The sequence below is a fragment of the Gobio gobio genome (assembly GCF_949357685.1).
Source record: "Gobio gobio genome assembly, chromosome: 3".
Lineage (NCBI taxonomy): Eukaryota > Metazoa > Chordata > Actinopteri > Cypriniformes > Gobionidae > Gobio > Gobio gobio.
Genome location: NC_137099.1, coordinates 50,166,087 through 50,183,099, shown reverse-complemented (window position 1 = coordinate 50,183,099; position 17,013 = coordinate 50,166,087). Strand labels below are relative to the sequence as shown.

Genomic DNA, 17,013 nt, shown 5'->3' with positions numbered 1-17,013 from the left:
AAAAAAAAATTTTTCGCCATGTTATTTGGAGTAAAAGGACCAATAACTCTAGGAATGATATATCAACAAATCCCTCTGTAAAAGCCTTCAGAATGTAGTTCAGTATACGACTGGAAAAGTTGGTGCTTGTAGGTGGTGTCTGACTCTTGAGTGTGAGAAAAAACTAATTTTGAGAAAACGGCCTTTAAAGTTTTATATTGTATAATTTCATTAATTTCTATTGAACCCCCCAACCTACAAACAATATATTCAGTTCATTAATATCAGTAGTGTATAATATTTTAAATGCATGGAAATTGATAAATGCTATCCCTGTTTGTTGTATGTCCATCTATAACCAAATCTAATTTGCTGACGGGTTTCATCGTCTAATCTGTTAATGTTTACTTTCTTTTTGCAAGTGACAGCTGTTGTCGTCTTTTCTGTGAACGTTTATGGGCTGATTTTGGCGTTGTCTTTTCTCTCAGGCGGAGAATAAACAAGGCAACGCGAGAACCAATCACGTAGACAGAAACTCACATCGACCAAACAGATGTGATTTTCGGCTGTAGATTCCCCGGCAAAGTTTCGCGGTTGGTTATTTATACAAAGGACATGTCCATATTTGGATTAGACAGCGCTGTGTACGAGACTGAGAGCTTTACCAGGCATGACATGTTTCTGTGAATGGAGACGGGGAGCTCGCGTTAGAATCCTAACTTTTGGTATTTCCGGTTGAAATCTAAAGGTTGACAAAATATAATGAAATAACCACCTTAATGTGTAAAATTGATATATTTTTTGTTTTGACATGAAAGCTTACATGTTAAGGGAGCAAACTGCCCCGAAATCAAAAAATTGACCACTGCATGAAAAAAAAAAGCTGTGTCTCGCCTTAAACAGCATTTTTTCGTACATAAGCATTGTCTTGGGAGACTAGAGTGAAGTCTATTGCCGAAATATGCACATAAATACAGTGAAAACCCCCTTGCAAATCTAGGCAGGTGGTGCTGGGGAAGGTGGAGGGCTATGAAAATTCCCATGGCGCGCTGCACTGAGATGAGCCAGTTCGGGACGGAAATACATACAGGTAGATAGATCGATTGGCCAAAGCTGTCAGCTTTAAGAGAGCCAATCAGCTGCTCGGATGAGTTTTGTGACTGAACTATGAATATATTAGAGTGTCTTGCCTACAGAAAACGAAATGACTCCAACAGTTACCTCAACCCAAAAACGACTAAATGGCAAACATGCACTGTCATAATTCTCAGAAGGAGTTTCTTTGTAAGAGCACCATTAATTTCTGTTTGTCAAGTATTGTAAAGGATGTCGATTTATCATCCATGCAGTGCTAATGAAACCCGTATGACAATCCCCTATTCTTGAACACAAAAGTAGCACGAGCGCTTGTGCGTTTCGGGCATGGGCTCCCAAAAATGTGTGCACCATGTGTGAGCGAGGGTGCACCAATCAGCCCATCGTTGTGGAGTAAGCGATGATTTCATTTTGATCAAAGTGGTGGTGTTCTGGAGCGAAGGCCTGTGGTTTGTTATGGTTTCCTTCAAAATTCCAATTGCTAAAAAGGGGACGGCAAAAAAAGTAAATATTATTGCTAACGTGATTTTAGTGTATAATGTTTTCCACGTAATCAGAGAAGCAATAGTGAGAATGAGTTAAATTGAGTTTATATCCTCCCAGCCCTTTTTTGATCACATTTATTTATTAACTTGTAACGGGCTATTTGTTTATTAACTGATTTATATAACCAACTGAAACTTCTGCCATGTCAAGTCTAAAGTGTTATGAATTAGGCGTCCCCTGAACTGAATCAGAAATAATACCGGCTGAAGAAACGTTTCTTAAAGTGGATGAGGTTCAAATCTGGGTTAGGACTACCTGTTCCCAGATCACTGGAGTGACAGTATAAGTAGATTGACCCGAGATGACATTAGCAGGGCGTAATTCTTAAGGGTCACAGAAGAGAGAGAGCGAGAACAACATTCCCAGAAAGCCAGGGAGGAAAGGAATATGCTCTGGGGTTCTGGGGTTTTTAACATAGACCAATTCAGTCATCCTGCTGAGATGTAGCCATATGGATTTTGTTTGCCGTTATACTGTATCTCAAAGACATGACAAAAACGGGATTGTAAACATCATTGGGTGCAGCTTATTGCTTTTGCTATTATTTTGTGGCTGTTTGATAAAATCCATTCCTCTTTTGTCACTTCCTCTTTACTTGAAATTGAAAGCTGCACTTCCTCTTATAGAGATTGTTTTTAACCACATAAGAGAAGTGTACATATCCTAACCACATAAGAGAAGTGTACATATCCTTCTGACACCCAGCAGTGCATTTATGTTTACTATAGTGGACAAACATTTGTGTTAAATATTAGAGAACACACTTTTTCTTACAAACAACGGCAGTAAGTGAAACTATAAAGGTGGATTAATAACTTTATCAATACACTCGCCATTGCACATTTGACAGCCCTTTCTCCATTTGAGCTTATAAAATTAATAAGATAATAGATTAATAAAATATAATTACATGAAAAATACTTTTTTTTTAAATGTTGTCCCTGAATCCCTACAGTATTTACAGTAATTTACTAATTGCTTTAGTTTTGCACACTTGTTAGACATTGCAGAGAATGCTTAATATGGTACTAATAAACTAAATAAATATTCTTGAATATCACTAACTGTTCATTAGATTCTAGGATTTTAAATTCCAATACCACTGAATAAATGAACAAATATAGCTATAAATGAACAGCTTTGGGTAAATTATATATATATATATATATATATATATATATATATATATATATATATATATATATATATATATATATATATATATATATATATATATATATATATATATATATATATATATATATATATATATATATATATATATATATATATATATATATATATATATATATATATATATATAAATTCTGTAATTATATTACTAAATTACTCTCTCTAAAAAGCATTGCATTATTATTAATAATTACTTTCAATCAGTTGTACAATACAAGGATGACATATGAAACTACTCTTTTAATACTTTCAAAAAAATATATATAAAATTGCTTAAATTATTCTGGAACTGACTAAAGTATTTAGAGGGAGATTTAAAAACATACATTTTAACATTAGACATTACATTTTGATGTTAAATCAACTATTGTTTTTATATAGAATTGTTCTATATCCTATAGTACGTAATGCAATTACATCAGAAGTAAATTACAGAAAAAACAAAACTAACCCCTTTCTTTACTTTTTCAAGGGAAAGTAATTCAAGTAGGCCCAATTAGGCTATTTAGTAATGCATCACACACACAACACACTGTAATTTGATACATGGATTGTATTAACACTTCCATTGCATGTATTTAAGAAAATATTAGATTATACAATGGATGTATTGCGTTTCTTGAATATTTGATATGTCTGCGTGGGTCTGTAGTGGAGGGGAGTGACACCCAGTGACTCCGCCTTCTATGTAAATGAGTCAGTGTGGCGCTGGTGTCCGCGCGCTCAGTCAATGAGCACCGAGACAGGAGGAGTGTCCGACTGTTTACATCTCGTTTCGGGGGCCGAGAGATATTTTCCTCCAGCATGATGTCGGTGTGGAATTATCGCTCTCTCAACCTTTGAGAAATAAACGCGGCCAGCTCAAAAACAGTGACCCGGCGTTGAGAGTCATGGGAGGCCAGATAACCCGAAACGCCTTGTACGGTGAGGAACTGCGTTAAGGATCTACATGCAACCGCTGAATGATGTTCCTTCTGTTTGCCTGCTGATGAAGGGTCCGGACACGCGCTGCTTCAGCTGTATTGTACAGAATAGATAGAATTAAGAGAATTTGGAAGGAAAACGTCTGCCTTTAAAATGTTTCATACATGGGAGACTCGCAACATAATACACACATTTCGAGCGCAAGCCACAGACTTAATGTAGACTGTATTAGTATAGGTTTCTGGAGCGAATATGCGAGCGCGTCTCCGCGTCCAGGCGCTCGTGCCAGCGAACGCGCTTTCGACATCAGGCGTGTTTCCCCCACAGCAGCTTGGAAGCGTGAGAAAGGGAAGGGAATTTGTGGGGATTCCCTCTGTTGTTGGAAATAAGAAGGGTTTACTGCGGGGTTTCCACACCGTTTCGTGTTATTAGGCGATTTGCCAGCCCGTGAAGCAGCTGCCTCAAAAGACAACCAAATAAATCAATAAATCAATTGATTGGTTTTACATAAAATGCACGGTTAATGGTTACCTAGAGTAGATAGCCAACTGATATGTCCTGAAATACATGTTCAGGCTGTTGTGCTGCTAGAGTTTTTGGCAGGCTAACATGTATTTGTTGTCTGCAATTTGCAACTAGTATCTATGATATTGCTTTATAGATAGATAGATAGATAGATAGATTCAATACAGTTTCAATGTCATAAGTTGATCTGGTATGGGATGTTTTCCGTTGGCCTGCAGGGTGAATGGGTGAACAATCTTCCTTGTTGGATGTGTGACTGTAACTGAAACAGACACGAGCAGTTGGTTTATGTAAATCTCTCCGTCTTATACTCTCACTCTCCATGCATCTGATTGGCCTGGAGTTAATCTGAACCCTTGGTGGATCTGACCCACTTGATCATTAATTCTTATTAAAGCACTATATCACATCCAATTAGGTAAACAGTGAAATACAACAGTTTATTATGCGTAATAGCACCTGGTGTTATTGCACTTGTTCCAAATGTACTGACTGAGTAAACCCCTGAGGACATTTCTGAATTAAAAACAATAAATAATTCAATAAATCACATCGCAAAACCACAATGAGCAATATAATTGCAACAGCGTACATTTGTTAAAAAAATCAATCAATCAGTTCTGTTCAAATGCTTTGTTGATGATGCCTTGAACTTTAATTTTATTTTGGGAGAGTATTAAGGAAATGATGGAAGAAGACATGGAAACAGGATTGGGAAATGACGCAAGCCAGACTCAAGCATCCTTTTTTGCTTAATGTAGTAGAGCACAAGCACTAGGCCAAAGTCCCTTTAAGGCAAGTCATTTCACTCGGCGGCCATCTTTGAAGTGCCTCTCTGAATGGCAGCTATTTCAGTCATGCAAGTACATCATCTCTTTGAACGAAGAAACGTCAAATTGCAAATTCTCCAAAGTTCACCAAGCTTAAATATCCTATTTGAAATAACCAATGAAATCTGACAACTTCATACATTTTGTTTCCAATCACTCAAATCATGACGAAAAACTGGATTTTTTTTCCAGGTTGGACCAGCGCATGTTCAGTCATAAGCGCGAGTTTCAGAAAACTGAAGGCAGCAGTGACTTCACCAATTGGCGATTTGCTCTTTTATTTAGAAGATGCGACTTATTCCGTCATATTGGACGTTGCACTTTCTCCCATTCATAGTAATATGAGTGCACTGTCTCTGTATATCTAAAGTTTTTGACTAGGCTGCTGCTGCTTCAATGTTTTTAGTTTACCTTTATATTACAAAAAAAAAAAAAAACACAGTTTAGTCAAAACCTACTGGTTCCTCTTTCCAGTTCCCATTTCTGAGTCTGGGCTTGTTTTTCAGTTCTTGCAGCAGGTCGACAGTGGATATAAATTGCTTATCTGGGCACGCACGCATATTTCATCCTCAGATATAGTAGATTGCAGTGCTTTATCTGATCTTTGTATGAAACCAGAAACCATCCAGAACTGAAAACTAGGTTGTCTGGTTTGTAGTGTTTGAGCTGGATAGACATTTAATGTAAGTTTGTGTGTGTGTGTTTAAGACTGGTGGGTGTTTCTCATGCACCTCTGGAACATATCCTGGCCTCTGAGGCAGGAAAGAGATGAATAATAAGTGGGATTTTTTTTATAAAGGCTGTTAAAAACGGAACATTACGACAGTTGTTCCAGATATTTCCTACTGTCACTAGAATGAAAAAAGCATCAACTTTCCACCTTAAACTCTTACAAATATGAGTGCATATGGAACATTAAATGCAAATTATCAGTGTGTTTGCATGTTTTTTGCACATATAGATTCTCTGGTCTATTATTTTTGTTCCGTTATTTCATTTTCATATGGTTACATAATTCATTTCACATCATGCTGGAGGCAATCACACAGTGCAATTCATTCTTACTAGGGATGCAACATTATAAAACTGTTAAAAAATATTTTTGGTTTAACTTAAAAAAGTAACCTGGCTGCCTTAAAAGGGGCATGATCTGGCTTTATATATACTGTTGTCTGAGGTCAACTTATGACAATCGTGTGGTTTTTACATCGTGTGGTTTTTACAAAAGTAATAGGCTATTTTCTACCCTGGTATTGAGCCCCTCTCACGGAACACTCGGTTTTTATTGGGCGTGCCGCACTGAAGACTTGGAAATAAACACCCACTGCTATGATTGGATAAGTTTTGCATATTATAATGAGCTTCTGCTCCTTTATAATATGCAGAAGCTCATTATAAATTACATTTTGCGAGCCCTTTGGGCGAATCATTCTGGTTGTTGTGTGGGAAACAGCAACCGGAATGATTCGCCCAAAGGGCTCGCAAAATGTCTTAATCAAACAAACACAATGATTCATCTCTCATCCACCCACAATTAATTGAAATGTAATTTTTTTATTACTTGGCCCGCCCGATCGGTGGATATAACCGCAAACCGTGCATCACACTCACACACACACACGCACGCACAGGCCTCACTGCAGAGTCAGACAAATCAAAGCATGATCAATTGTATTTTTCCTTCAAATATCAAGTCGAGAGTGAACATCGCACATCAAGAAAGGAATGTTATTTCACTTATTTCATTTAAGATAGCCCGTCGTAGGGCTGTCAAATAAAAATTAGAATTTCGAAATATTCGTCGAATTTACAAAAAAAATGCACATTCGAATGCAAAAACTGTACATTCGCATTTTTGGTAGAGGCGCGCGAGACACGACGTTGACGGAACTGACGCGGTTTGTTTATCCAGTACAGCACGGTGCGGCTGTGTTGTTAATTTGAAAAAGGCGGAAAAAACAGTGAGGACTCGGAATCAGAGAGAAAATGGGCATGACAACCTGTCCGAAGGCGTTTACATACAGTCAGACACAGCAGTGCAGAAGAAGGCAATCAGGGCTTTGGAGCATGAGATGGATATAAATAAAAGAGAAGATACGCTACCGGCTGACGAATATCCTCTCAGTTGGTGGCAAAATCATGCGGTATAATGTTATATGTATCCACATATTGTGCAGCTGGCAAAGACATACTTGATCATACCTCAGCAATAAACGCTCTGCACTCGCTGCAGGTCAAGTTGACTGTTGTTTTTGACTAACAATATATAGATGTTTAGTGAGTGGAAATGGATTGTTTCTGAATGTCAGTTTGCTATTTTCTGTTGAAGCGCGTTTTCTCAGGTTACTGATGCACTTGCATTATGTATTATGTACTTGCATTATGCATTGTTTTATTGCATTATGCACTTTTGTTACTTAATTTTCCTTACATGCTCATTAATGAAATTATATTTTATTTAATAACTATTGTTTGAAAAGTTAATGCACTGTAAAAAGTGAATGTCATTAAATTTCAATAAAAGACACGATGCTTGATTTGGTTTACATTTGCTTGTTGCGATCGCTTGCGCCCTCTTGTGGGCATAGGAGATAATACAGTACTTTTCCCCTCTAAAATTAAAGGGTTAGTTCACCCAAAAATGAAAATTCTGTCATTAATTACTTACCCTCATGTCGTTCGACACCTGTAAGACCTCCGTTCGTCTTCGGAACACAAATGAAGATATTTTAGTTGAAATCTGATGGCTCTGAAAGCCTCATGAAGCTTCGAAGCGTTATGAATCAGTGAGTCGAATCATGATTCGGATCGCGTGTCAAACCGCCTAACTGCTGAAATTTGGCGATCCAAACTGCTCACTCGACTCACTGATTCATAACGCTTCGAAGCTTCATGAGGCCGTGTTTTGAAATCGTCATCACTAAATAAGTCATTATTTAGGGTTTTTTTGCGCACAAAAACTATTCTCGCCGATTCATAAAGTTATTTTAGAACCACTGTAGTGAGATGGACTTTGTAACGACGTCTTTAGTACCTTTTAAGGGTCTTGAGAGTGAACCGTGCATTGTACCAATGGAGGCCTTTCAGAGCCATCAGATTTTAACTAAAATATCTTCATTTGTGTTCCGAAGACGAACGGAGGTCTTACGGGTGTCGAACGACATGAGGGTAAGTAATTAATGACAGAATTTTCATTTTTGGGTGAAATAACCCTTTAAGTATTGCCTTTAGAATTCGAATATAATTCGAATTTTGATAATATTTAAGAAAGAATTTCGAATTTAGCTTTTCAGCCATTTTGACAGCCCTAGCCCGTCGGCAGGCCGGTGATACGTTTTGGTAGCCCGTCTGGAAAACACAGTCCCGGGATGTTGGGCTTTTTGAGCCGTGACCCGAGTCTGATCACGAATCGCAGCACAATGAACCAACAACACCTCAAATAAAGGATTCTCCAGCCTGTGACAGCGTGCAAAGTTATGTTCAGTTAGACACGTACACATAATCAATAGATATCAAACGATCTGTAACAATGCAATACTGTCACATTTAAAAAAAAATATATATTTTACTCACATAAGTGTGTTGCTTCATTCATTCATTCATCAATGTAATTTCATCCTGTCTGCAAATCCAGTCTCGTTTACAAACAAATCCGTGGTGAAATGAATGAACAAACACGCAATGTCTTCCCCACGTGAGCTGGATATTCATTAAAAATGAAGTTCATCCATGCATTCATAATATTGGAATCCGAATGAAGCGTATGCAGCATGTTTATGTAAATGTTAAGTTTGATCTAGTTTAGCTCCACGTAGGACTATAATCGGTGGGTGGGGCTACAGAATCAGGCGTACTTCTTCTTCGGTTAAGGCGGTGTTTCCCCACACTCTGACGTCACAGCTTGGCACATTCTGAGATCGAATTTTTGCTGGGCCTGGTGTCTATAAAAGCTTTTCTTTGACTAACAAAGTTTTCAGCACCGAAACTTACAGGATATTCTTATATCACGATTAACTTTTCTATATCAAAGGCTGAATGAAAAGTTGATTTCTCAATTCATGAGTTCATTGAAACAATGGAGATTGCTTCAATCAACAGAAACTCAAAATATTTTTTTTCTGAACCACATTAATTATCTATCACAAAAGTTGTGATAAATCATGAAAATAATTTTTACAGTGTGGTACTGATAACCGATAAATTGTATTATATTACTAAAATATATAATACTCATTTACTACTTTGTCTAAAAAGAAAGCACAAAGTGTTTCAAGTGAATTTATACTACAATATACAATATGAAAAATTGATAGGCTTATTCATTTTGAGATTTTCTAAATACTACATTTGACATTGTTACTAAATTAGTAGTGTCTGTAAAGATACACTTTAAGCGAGGTAATCTAATTGTAAAAATAGGAGAAATGACCATGCACAATTAAAAAATCCAAACACTAGCCAATATCGGCCGAAACCATGTAAATTTATGCAAATGAGATATGAAAGCACAAATAAGAATTGACATTGTTTTTTCCAAAAAGCATCATTAACCGACTATGGTCGCAAGTTCTATTGGTAACGACGGAACTTACGACCATAGTTGCTTTTGGGAAACACCCTAGTATGGTACTGATATTTCGTGCATCCCCAATTCTTACTCATCAGTGCTGAATCAGTTATTTGCTGCTAATTTGTTTATAACAACACGGAAAGTATTGTAATTACTGAATCAATTACCTCAGTGTTATTTTTTGAATCCACAGTAAGACAGCCATGCACACAAACGACATGAGGAAACTGTTAGCACTGGAGTTTGTTTGGAATGGAATTTTTAATGGGGCATGTTGGGATTGATTATCAGTGATTGGTTGACACGCAGGCGCAGAGTCAAGGCACTGTAGTGACAGATTATTGCCAGGCAAACAAAGGAAGGGCTCTTATCTGCAATCCCTGCTGTGGTTACATCGCTCAGTTAGCGTGTTGTGTCAGAAACATATGTCTGCAGGTCAGGTGCTGATGCTGCTAAGTAACCGTCTGCTGCACCTCTGGGGAGCACAACATCCTTGATGAGTCACTTAATCCTCGCTCTCACAACAGAAATTAAATGACATTACCACACACTGGTGTTTGTGTATATGGATCAGATCACCTAAGAGCCGCCAGCCATGGCAGAAGACCAGCGCTTCATGATACTTTACTTTATTACAGGACAAGATAGTTGCTAATGGCTTCAGGGCACAATGACATATAACATCCACACCCCAGGAACAAAAAAACAATAAAATCCAATTCTTCTTTAAATCTTGAATATTCCGGGGGGCCCTGGGTTTAAGTCTGGTGATTGACTGGGCCATTCCAACAACTTTATTTTCTTCCTCTGAAACCTGTTTTGGATCGTTGTCCTGCTGGAAGGTCCACTTCCTGGTACACCATTCATCTTCCCTTCAGTAATATGGATTCTGCCAGTACCATGAGAAGAGAAACAGCCCCATAACATGATGCTTCCACCTCCATACAACACTGTTGGTATGGTATTTTTAGGGTCATATGCTGAGCAATTGCTCCTCCAAACATGGCATGTGGTATTATTGCCAAAAACTACATTCTCCCAGTAATTCACATGCTTTTCCAAATGTTGTGTAGCAATGTTCAAACAAGCTGTAACATGCCTTCAATAATAGAGCCTTCCGTGGTGAGATACTGTGTGTAGCTGGTTGATGGTGGAGTAATAGTCCTTCCATTTGCGGATTTTGGCCCCGATGGTGCTCACAGGAACATTTTGGGAGTTGCGAGACGGTAACCAGTGCCATTGTTATGTAGCTCTTTGCTTCTACCCATCATGAGATGTTTGTATACTTCCATTCAGAGGTGGGCAAGCCTTTTCTAACCCAGCACTAACCCTGCTGTTTGGTTGGAGGTAGAACTACTTAGTGAAATCAGCTGCTGTCTTGCCTTGGTGTACTGCTTTTTCTTACTGTGTTTAATACTTTTTTTTCCCTGTGTCATTCCACTTTATTAAATATAATTTTGTTAAGGATTGTAATATTATGATTTCTCTATCTGTGTGGATTTATTGAGTTAATACCAATGTCTGGTCAAAGTGAAGTGTGATTGGAAGTGTGTTGAAAGGGGTAATTCACCCAAAAATGTAAATTCTGTCATCATTTACTCGCAAAGTACTCACAAAGGTTCCAAACCTGTAAGACTTTCATTCATTTTCGGAACGCAAATGAAGATCTTTTTGGTGAAATCTGAGAGCCTTCTGTCCCTTTATAGACACAACTGACAATTTAATGTTTAATTAAAGTTTATAAAGACATTGTAAAATGATTCCATATGAATTGAGCGATTTAGTCCAAATTTTCTTAAGAGACTGATCGCTTTATATGATGAACAGATTAATTTAGGCTTTTATTCACATTTAAACATTGATCAGCAAACTTAAACAAAAGCTCAACCGAACCTGCTTGACGAGCAAGAACAAACACACGAGAATGAACCTCATTGGTTCTTGTGGAAGCTCAAACGCGCTGCGTAACACAAGAATAAATCTCATTGGTTCTTGCTGAAGCTCAAACGTGCTGCGTAACACAAGAATGTACCTCATTGGTTCTTGCAGAAGCTCAAACGTGCTGCGTAACACAAGAATGAACCTCATTGGTTCTTACAGAAGCTCAAACGTGCTGCGTAACACAAGAATGAACCTCATTGGTTCTTGTGGAAGCTCAAACGCGCTGCGTAACACAAGAATAAATCTCATTGGTTCTTGCTGAAGCTCAAACGTGCTGCGTAACACAAGAATGTACCTCATTGGTTCTTGCAGAAGCTCAAACGTGCTGCGTAACACAAGAATGAACCTCATTGGTTCTTACAGAAGCTCAAACGTGCTGCGTAACACAAGAATGAACCTCATTGGTTCTTGTGGAAGCTCAAACGCGCTGCGTAACACAAGAATAAATCTCATTGGTTCTTGCTGAAGCTCAAACGTGCTGCGTAACACAAGAATGTACCTCATTGGTTCTTGCAGAAGCTCAAACGTGCTGCGTAACACAAGAATGAACCTCATTGGTTCTTACAGAAGCTCAAACGTGCTGCGTAACACAAGAATGAACCTCATTGGTTCTTGCAGAAGCTCAAACGTGCTGCGTAACACAAGAATGAACCTCATTGGTTCTTGCTGAAGCTCAAATGTGCTGCGTAACACAAAAATTAACCTCATTGGTTCTTGTGGAAGCTCAAGCGTGCTGCGTAACACGAGAATGAACCTCATTGGTTCTTGTGGAAGCTCAAACGTGCTGCGTAACACGAGAATGAACCTCATTGGTTCTTGTGGAAGCTCAAACGTGCTGCGTAACACAAGAATGAACCTCATTGGTTCTTGCTGAAGCTCAAACGTGCTGCGTAACACAATAATAAATCTCATTGGTTCTTACAGAAGCTCAAACGTGCTGCGTAACACAAGAATGAATCTCATTGGTTCTTGCTGAAGCTCAAATGTGCTGCGTAACACAAGAATAAATCTCATTGGTTCTTACAGAAGCTCAAACGTGCTGCGTAACACAAGAATAAATCTCATTGGTTCTTGCTGAAGCTCAAACGTGCTGCGTAACACAAGAATAAATCTCATTGGTTCTTGCTGAAGCTCAAATGTGCTGCGTAACACGAGAATGAACCTCATTGGTTCTTGCTGAAGCTCAAACGTGCTGCGTAACACAAGAATAAATCTCATTGGTTCTTGCTGAAGCTCAAATGTGCTGCGTAACACGAGAATGAACCTCATTGGTTCTTGCTGAAGCTCAAACGTGCTGCGTAACACAAGAATGAACCTCATTGGTTCTTGCTGAAGCTCAAACGTGCTTCGTAACACAAGAATGAATCTCATTGGTTCTTGCTGAAGCTCAAATGTGCTGCGTAACACGAGAATGAACCTCATTGGTTCTTGCTGAAGCTCAAACGTGCTGCGTAACACAAGAATGAATCTCATTGGTTCTTGCTGAAGCTCAAACGTGCTGCGTAACACAAGAATGAATCTCATTGGTTCTTGCTGAAGCTCAAACGTGCTGCGTAACACAAGAATAAACCACATCGGTTCTTACAGAAGCTCAAACGTGCTGCGTGAACAAAAAGTCCTCTCTACTTGTTCAATGTTAGGCTAAATCATTTTTGTTAATGTTTTGAGTTGTATGAATGTGAAATAAATAAACAGACAGTTCTGTTTTTTTTCTAGTGATGCTTGATACCAAGTGACTGCGTGTGTGTTCTGACTGATGTGTGTGACGACACTTGAGAGGGCTTTGTATAAACCAGAGGCCAGAGGGTGTGTGCGCTCAGCCAGGTGAAACTCTCTCTGTTATTGTGGTTGTTTTTGACCAGAATAACTAGACACATTAGCATATGAATCTTTAGCCAAGCCTGCTGCCATGGTGACTGGCGTGTTGTGGGCACACGTCATGCTTCTCACATCAGATGGATTAGCACTGTAGTTGCCAAGTACATCTCTTCTTAAGATGCCAATTTCCGCCAATCTCAAACTTATGCTGCCGTTTTACAAACGTGTATGCTTTCATTTAAACATGTCAGCAGAAATTCTCATTTTTACAGTATTTGCCATACAGCCATGTTTACTAATGAAGTTATATTGAGTAACAGAACACATGTACTTAACAGTTAATGTGAGTACAAACAGAGCAAATTCCTAGAGAATAGACTCAGAAAAAAAGGACAATGCCTATAATCAAATATAAAATGCACTATTTATGACAATTTTTTCATTAAAAGGATTCCGATTTAATGTTTCCACTGTGTTATAATTGAAAGTATCTACAGTGTACGCAGAATTCAGGTATGACAACCTGCTGTTTCACTGTTGTAAAAATGAATCCCTGTTGTATTCACTTTAGCAAATGATTGAGGAAATAATTATATAATTTGCATATGACCTTACGTGGCTTGTTGAGCCTGCAGCTTTCCCAGAGCAAACACACTACAAATGCACATTACACTAGGACAAGAGAACGCGTTTTAACATTGAAAAAGCTTACACATCAGCTCAAGGCACATCTAAAATGTTTTTACTAGATGTGTCCGAAATGAAGGACTATGTACACTATATACTTGTGCACTCAACCGTGCATTTTATAAGGTTATAATGTCATTCAACATTGGAGTCTGTTAGGCCTTCCCCCTCCGCTGATATTAAAGCTGAGACAGTTGAGTGCATGAAGTACGTCCCACCTCGGTTTTTCGGTTAATTAAGTGCATCATCCGGGTATTTAAAGTGTGTTCAGTGTAAACACACTACTCTATTTATACTACAAACCGGTATAGAATAGTGCATAAGTACATGGCTTGGGACGCACCTGTCTATTGTAGCTGTTGCAAAGATGAAACAGAACAGAAAGCCTATTGTACTGTCTGTTTGTCGAATATATTTGGCTGGAGACCTTGCCTCCTTGTGATGCATGTAATAAAATACTCTCAAGTGCTCCTTTGCGAGTCACTTTGGATCAAACTTTCTGTATATTCAGCAAACGAAACTGTGAAAAGTCAGCCTCGGGATGTTCTGTTGTGAAAACAGCTCTCGAGTGCTGCTGGCCAAGCAGTTTTATTTTAATACACCGAGTGTACGAGAGTGTGTGTGATGTGAGGTGTTTACACATAACAGGACATTCTCTTACCTTCAGTGAGACATCTGAACCTGCCCTGAGCATGTCTGCATGGTAATGAGGATGTAATGGCGATAAAGATAGCAGCTACCTGACAACCTTATTCCACACAGCGAATATGTCCTTAGCACCTGGGGATCCTCTTTAATGTATGTTTAAAAAGGAATACCAGGGGCACTATTTTAATGGTCTGAAGCGCATGGCGCAGGTGCACTTAGGGTGTATCCGAATCCACTTTTGCTAGTTTAGTTTAATGCCAGGCAAGAACCCCCAGAAAGGGTTTTTGGTCCAAAAAACCACCAATAAGACTCTCGTCTCCCATTCCTTTTTAAAGCCAGTTGCGCTTGCACCTTGGCGGATTCGCTATTTACATGGCAGAATTTGCGAGTGGAAAGACTGAACGATTCTCCAGAGAGGAATCCTTTTATTTTTAATATTTAAAAATAATAGTAATTTGTAATAATTTGTTACATTTATATAGCGCTTTTCTAGGCACTCAAATGGAACGCTTTACATGGAAGGAGGGAATCTCCTCAACCACCACCAATGTATAAACCTGGTGGTGGTTTATACATTGGTATACCACCAATGTATAAACCCCTACCATATATATATATATGGTAGGGGTGTAATGGTTTGTGTATTCGTACCGAACGGTTCACGGGGTGAGTTCCAAATGGAATCAGTATTCCCTATTTGATCATCCCTATGTGAGCAGGACAGGTGTGTGCCGTATGTAGCAGTTTGGAATGCACTTGGCAAAGGTAGCGGCGTAATTTCCTCATTATCTTCAGCTGGGATTTTCCTGTGTTGTCCTAACATATGGGGATGAATAGGAGGCCATGATGGACAGGGGCCAATGGGCAAATTTGGCCAGTGTAACCCCTCCCGTTAGAACCGCCCTGCTCCAAGCGGGACTCGAACCCGGATCTGCCGGCATGAGAGTCGGACGCTCTAACAAGGAGGCTAAAGGCTGCAATCCCTAGCATCAGTCGCTAGAGTGTCTCTTGAGATCAGGGGAGTGAGGTTTACTCACACAGCAACTAGTTGGCCTCTGTTACACCAGGATGCCGGGGTTACACCCCTACTCTTTATCGAAGGACATCCTGGGATTTGTAATGACCACAGAGAGTCAGGACCTCGGTTTAACGTCTCATCCGAAGGACGGTGCTTGTGACAAAATAGTGTCCCCATCACTATACTGGGGTGTTAGGACCCACACAGACCACAGGGTGAGCACCCCCTGCTGGCCTCACTAACACCTCTCCCAGCAACAACCTAGTTTGTCTCCCATCCATGTACTAACCAGTCTCAGCCCTGCTTAGCTTCAGTGGAAAACCAGCCTTGGGCTACAGGGTGATATGCACATATTACTAACAAGCCCTTTAAATAACACAAAAAATACTGGGCTATTGACTTTAGACCAGGTTTTTATTGGTCAATGGCGCAGTCGTTTTCAGTTGACTCAAAATAGCAACGTGCCAACAATGCGCCTGAACACACCTTGTTTTTAGACCAGCACGCCCATGGGCGAAACAGATGGGCATGAGTGCATTTACTATTTAAACAACGTGGCACTGGATATGAAAATGATAACTTTGTCGGGCTGAAACTAGCAAAAAACACTTGTCGCATTGTGCCGGGTGTATGATAGAGCCTTAAATGTTTTACTAAACATCTTTCTCAATTTAGAAATGATATAAAAACCTTTCATTAAAACCAGTGTAATTCTGAGTGCAATTCGGACTTTTTTCTTGTCGAGACTGTGTCTGTATACGCTTAAAGGGTTAGTTCACCCAAAAATGAAAATTCTGTCATTAATTACTCACCCTCATGTCGTTGGACACCCGTAAGACCTCCGTTCATATTCGGAACACAAATGAAGATATTTTAGTGTAAAGCTGATGGCTGAGAAAGGCTTCAGATAGGCCTCCATTGGCATTCAGTACATTGACACTTCCAAGATCCATGAAAGGCACTTAAAACGTCGTTACAAAGTCTATCTCACCACAGTGGCTCTACAATAATCATATAATGCGACGACAATAGTTTTTGTGCGCAAAAAAAAATCAAAATAACACCTTTATCCAACTTGTTCTCGACTTCCGTGTGTGCCTCCACGACGTATGACGTAGCGCCGGTGTTCGGGAATCGATGAAATACACACTTAAGCCCCATTTTGAGCACTACGCCGAGACCTAAAGCACGATCAATGTAGAATCCAACAGCTTAGACACGCGCGTCTTCCTCTTCTC

General features: G+C 39.2%; 1 protein-coding gene across 1 annotated transcript in view; it reads left to right on the top strand.

The window, feature by feature from the left end:
* Positions 1–3,533: 3,533 nt before the first annotated feature.
* neurl1aa (neuralized E3 ubiquitin protein ligase 1Aa) overlaps positions 3,534–17,013 on the top strand; it is a 56,332-nt gene continuing 42,852 nt past the window's right edge. Inside the window, exon 1 of the mRNA XM_079812234.1 lies at positions 3,534–3,738. Within this exon, the coding sequence (XP_079668360.1) occupies positions 3,705–3,738 (34 nt within the window). The 5' untranslated portion in view covers positions 3,534–3,704. The remainder of the gene's footprint in view (positions 3,739–17,013) is intronic.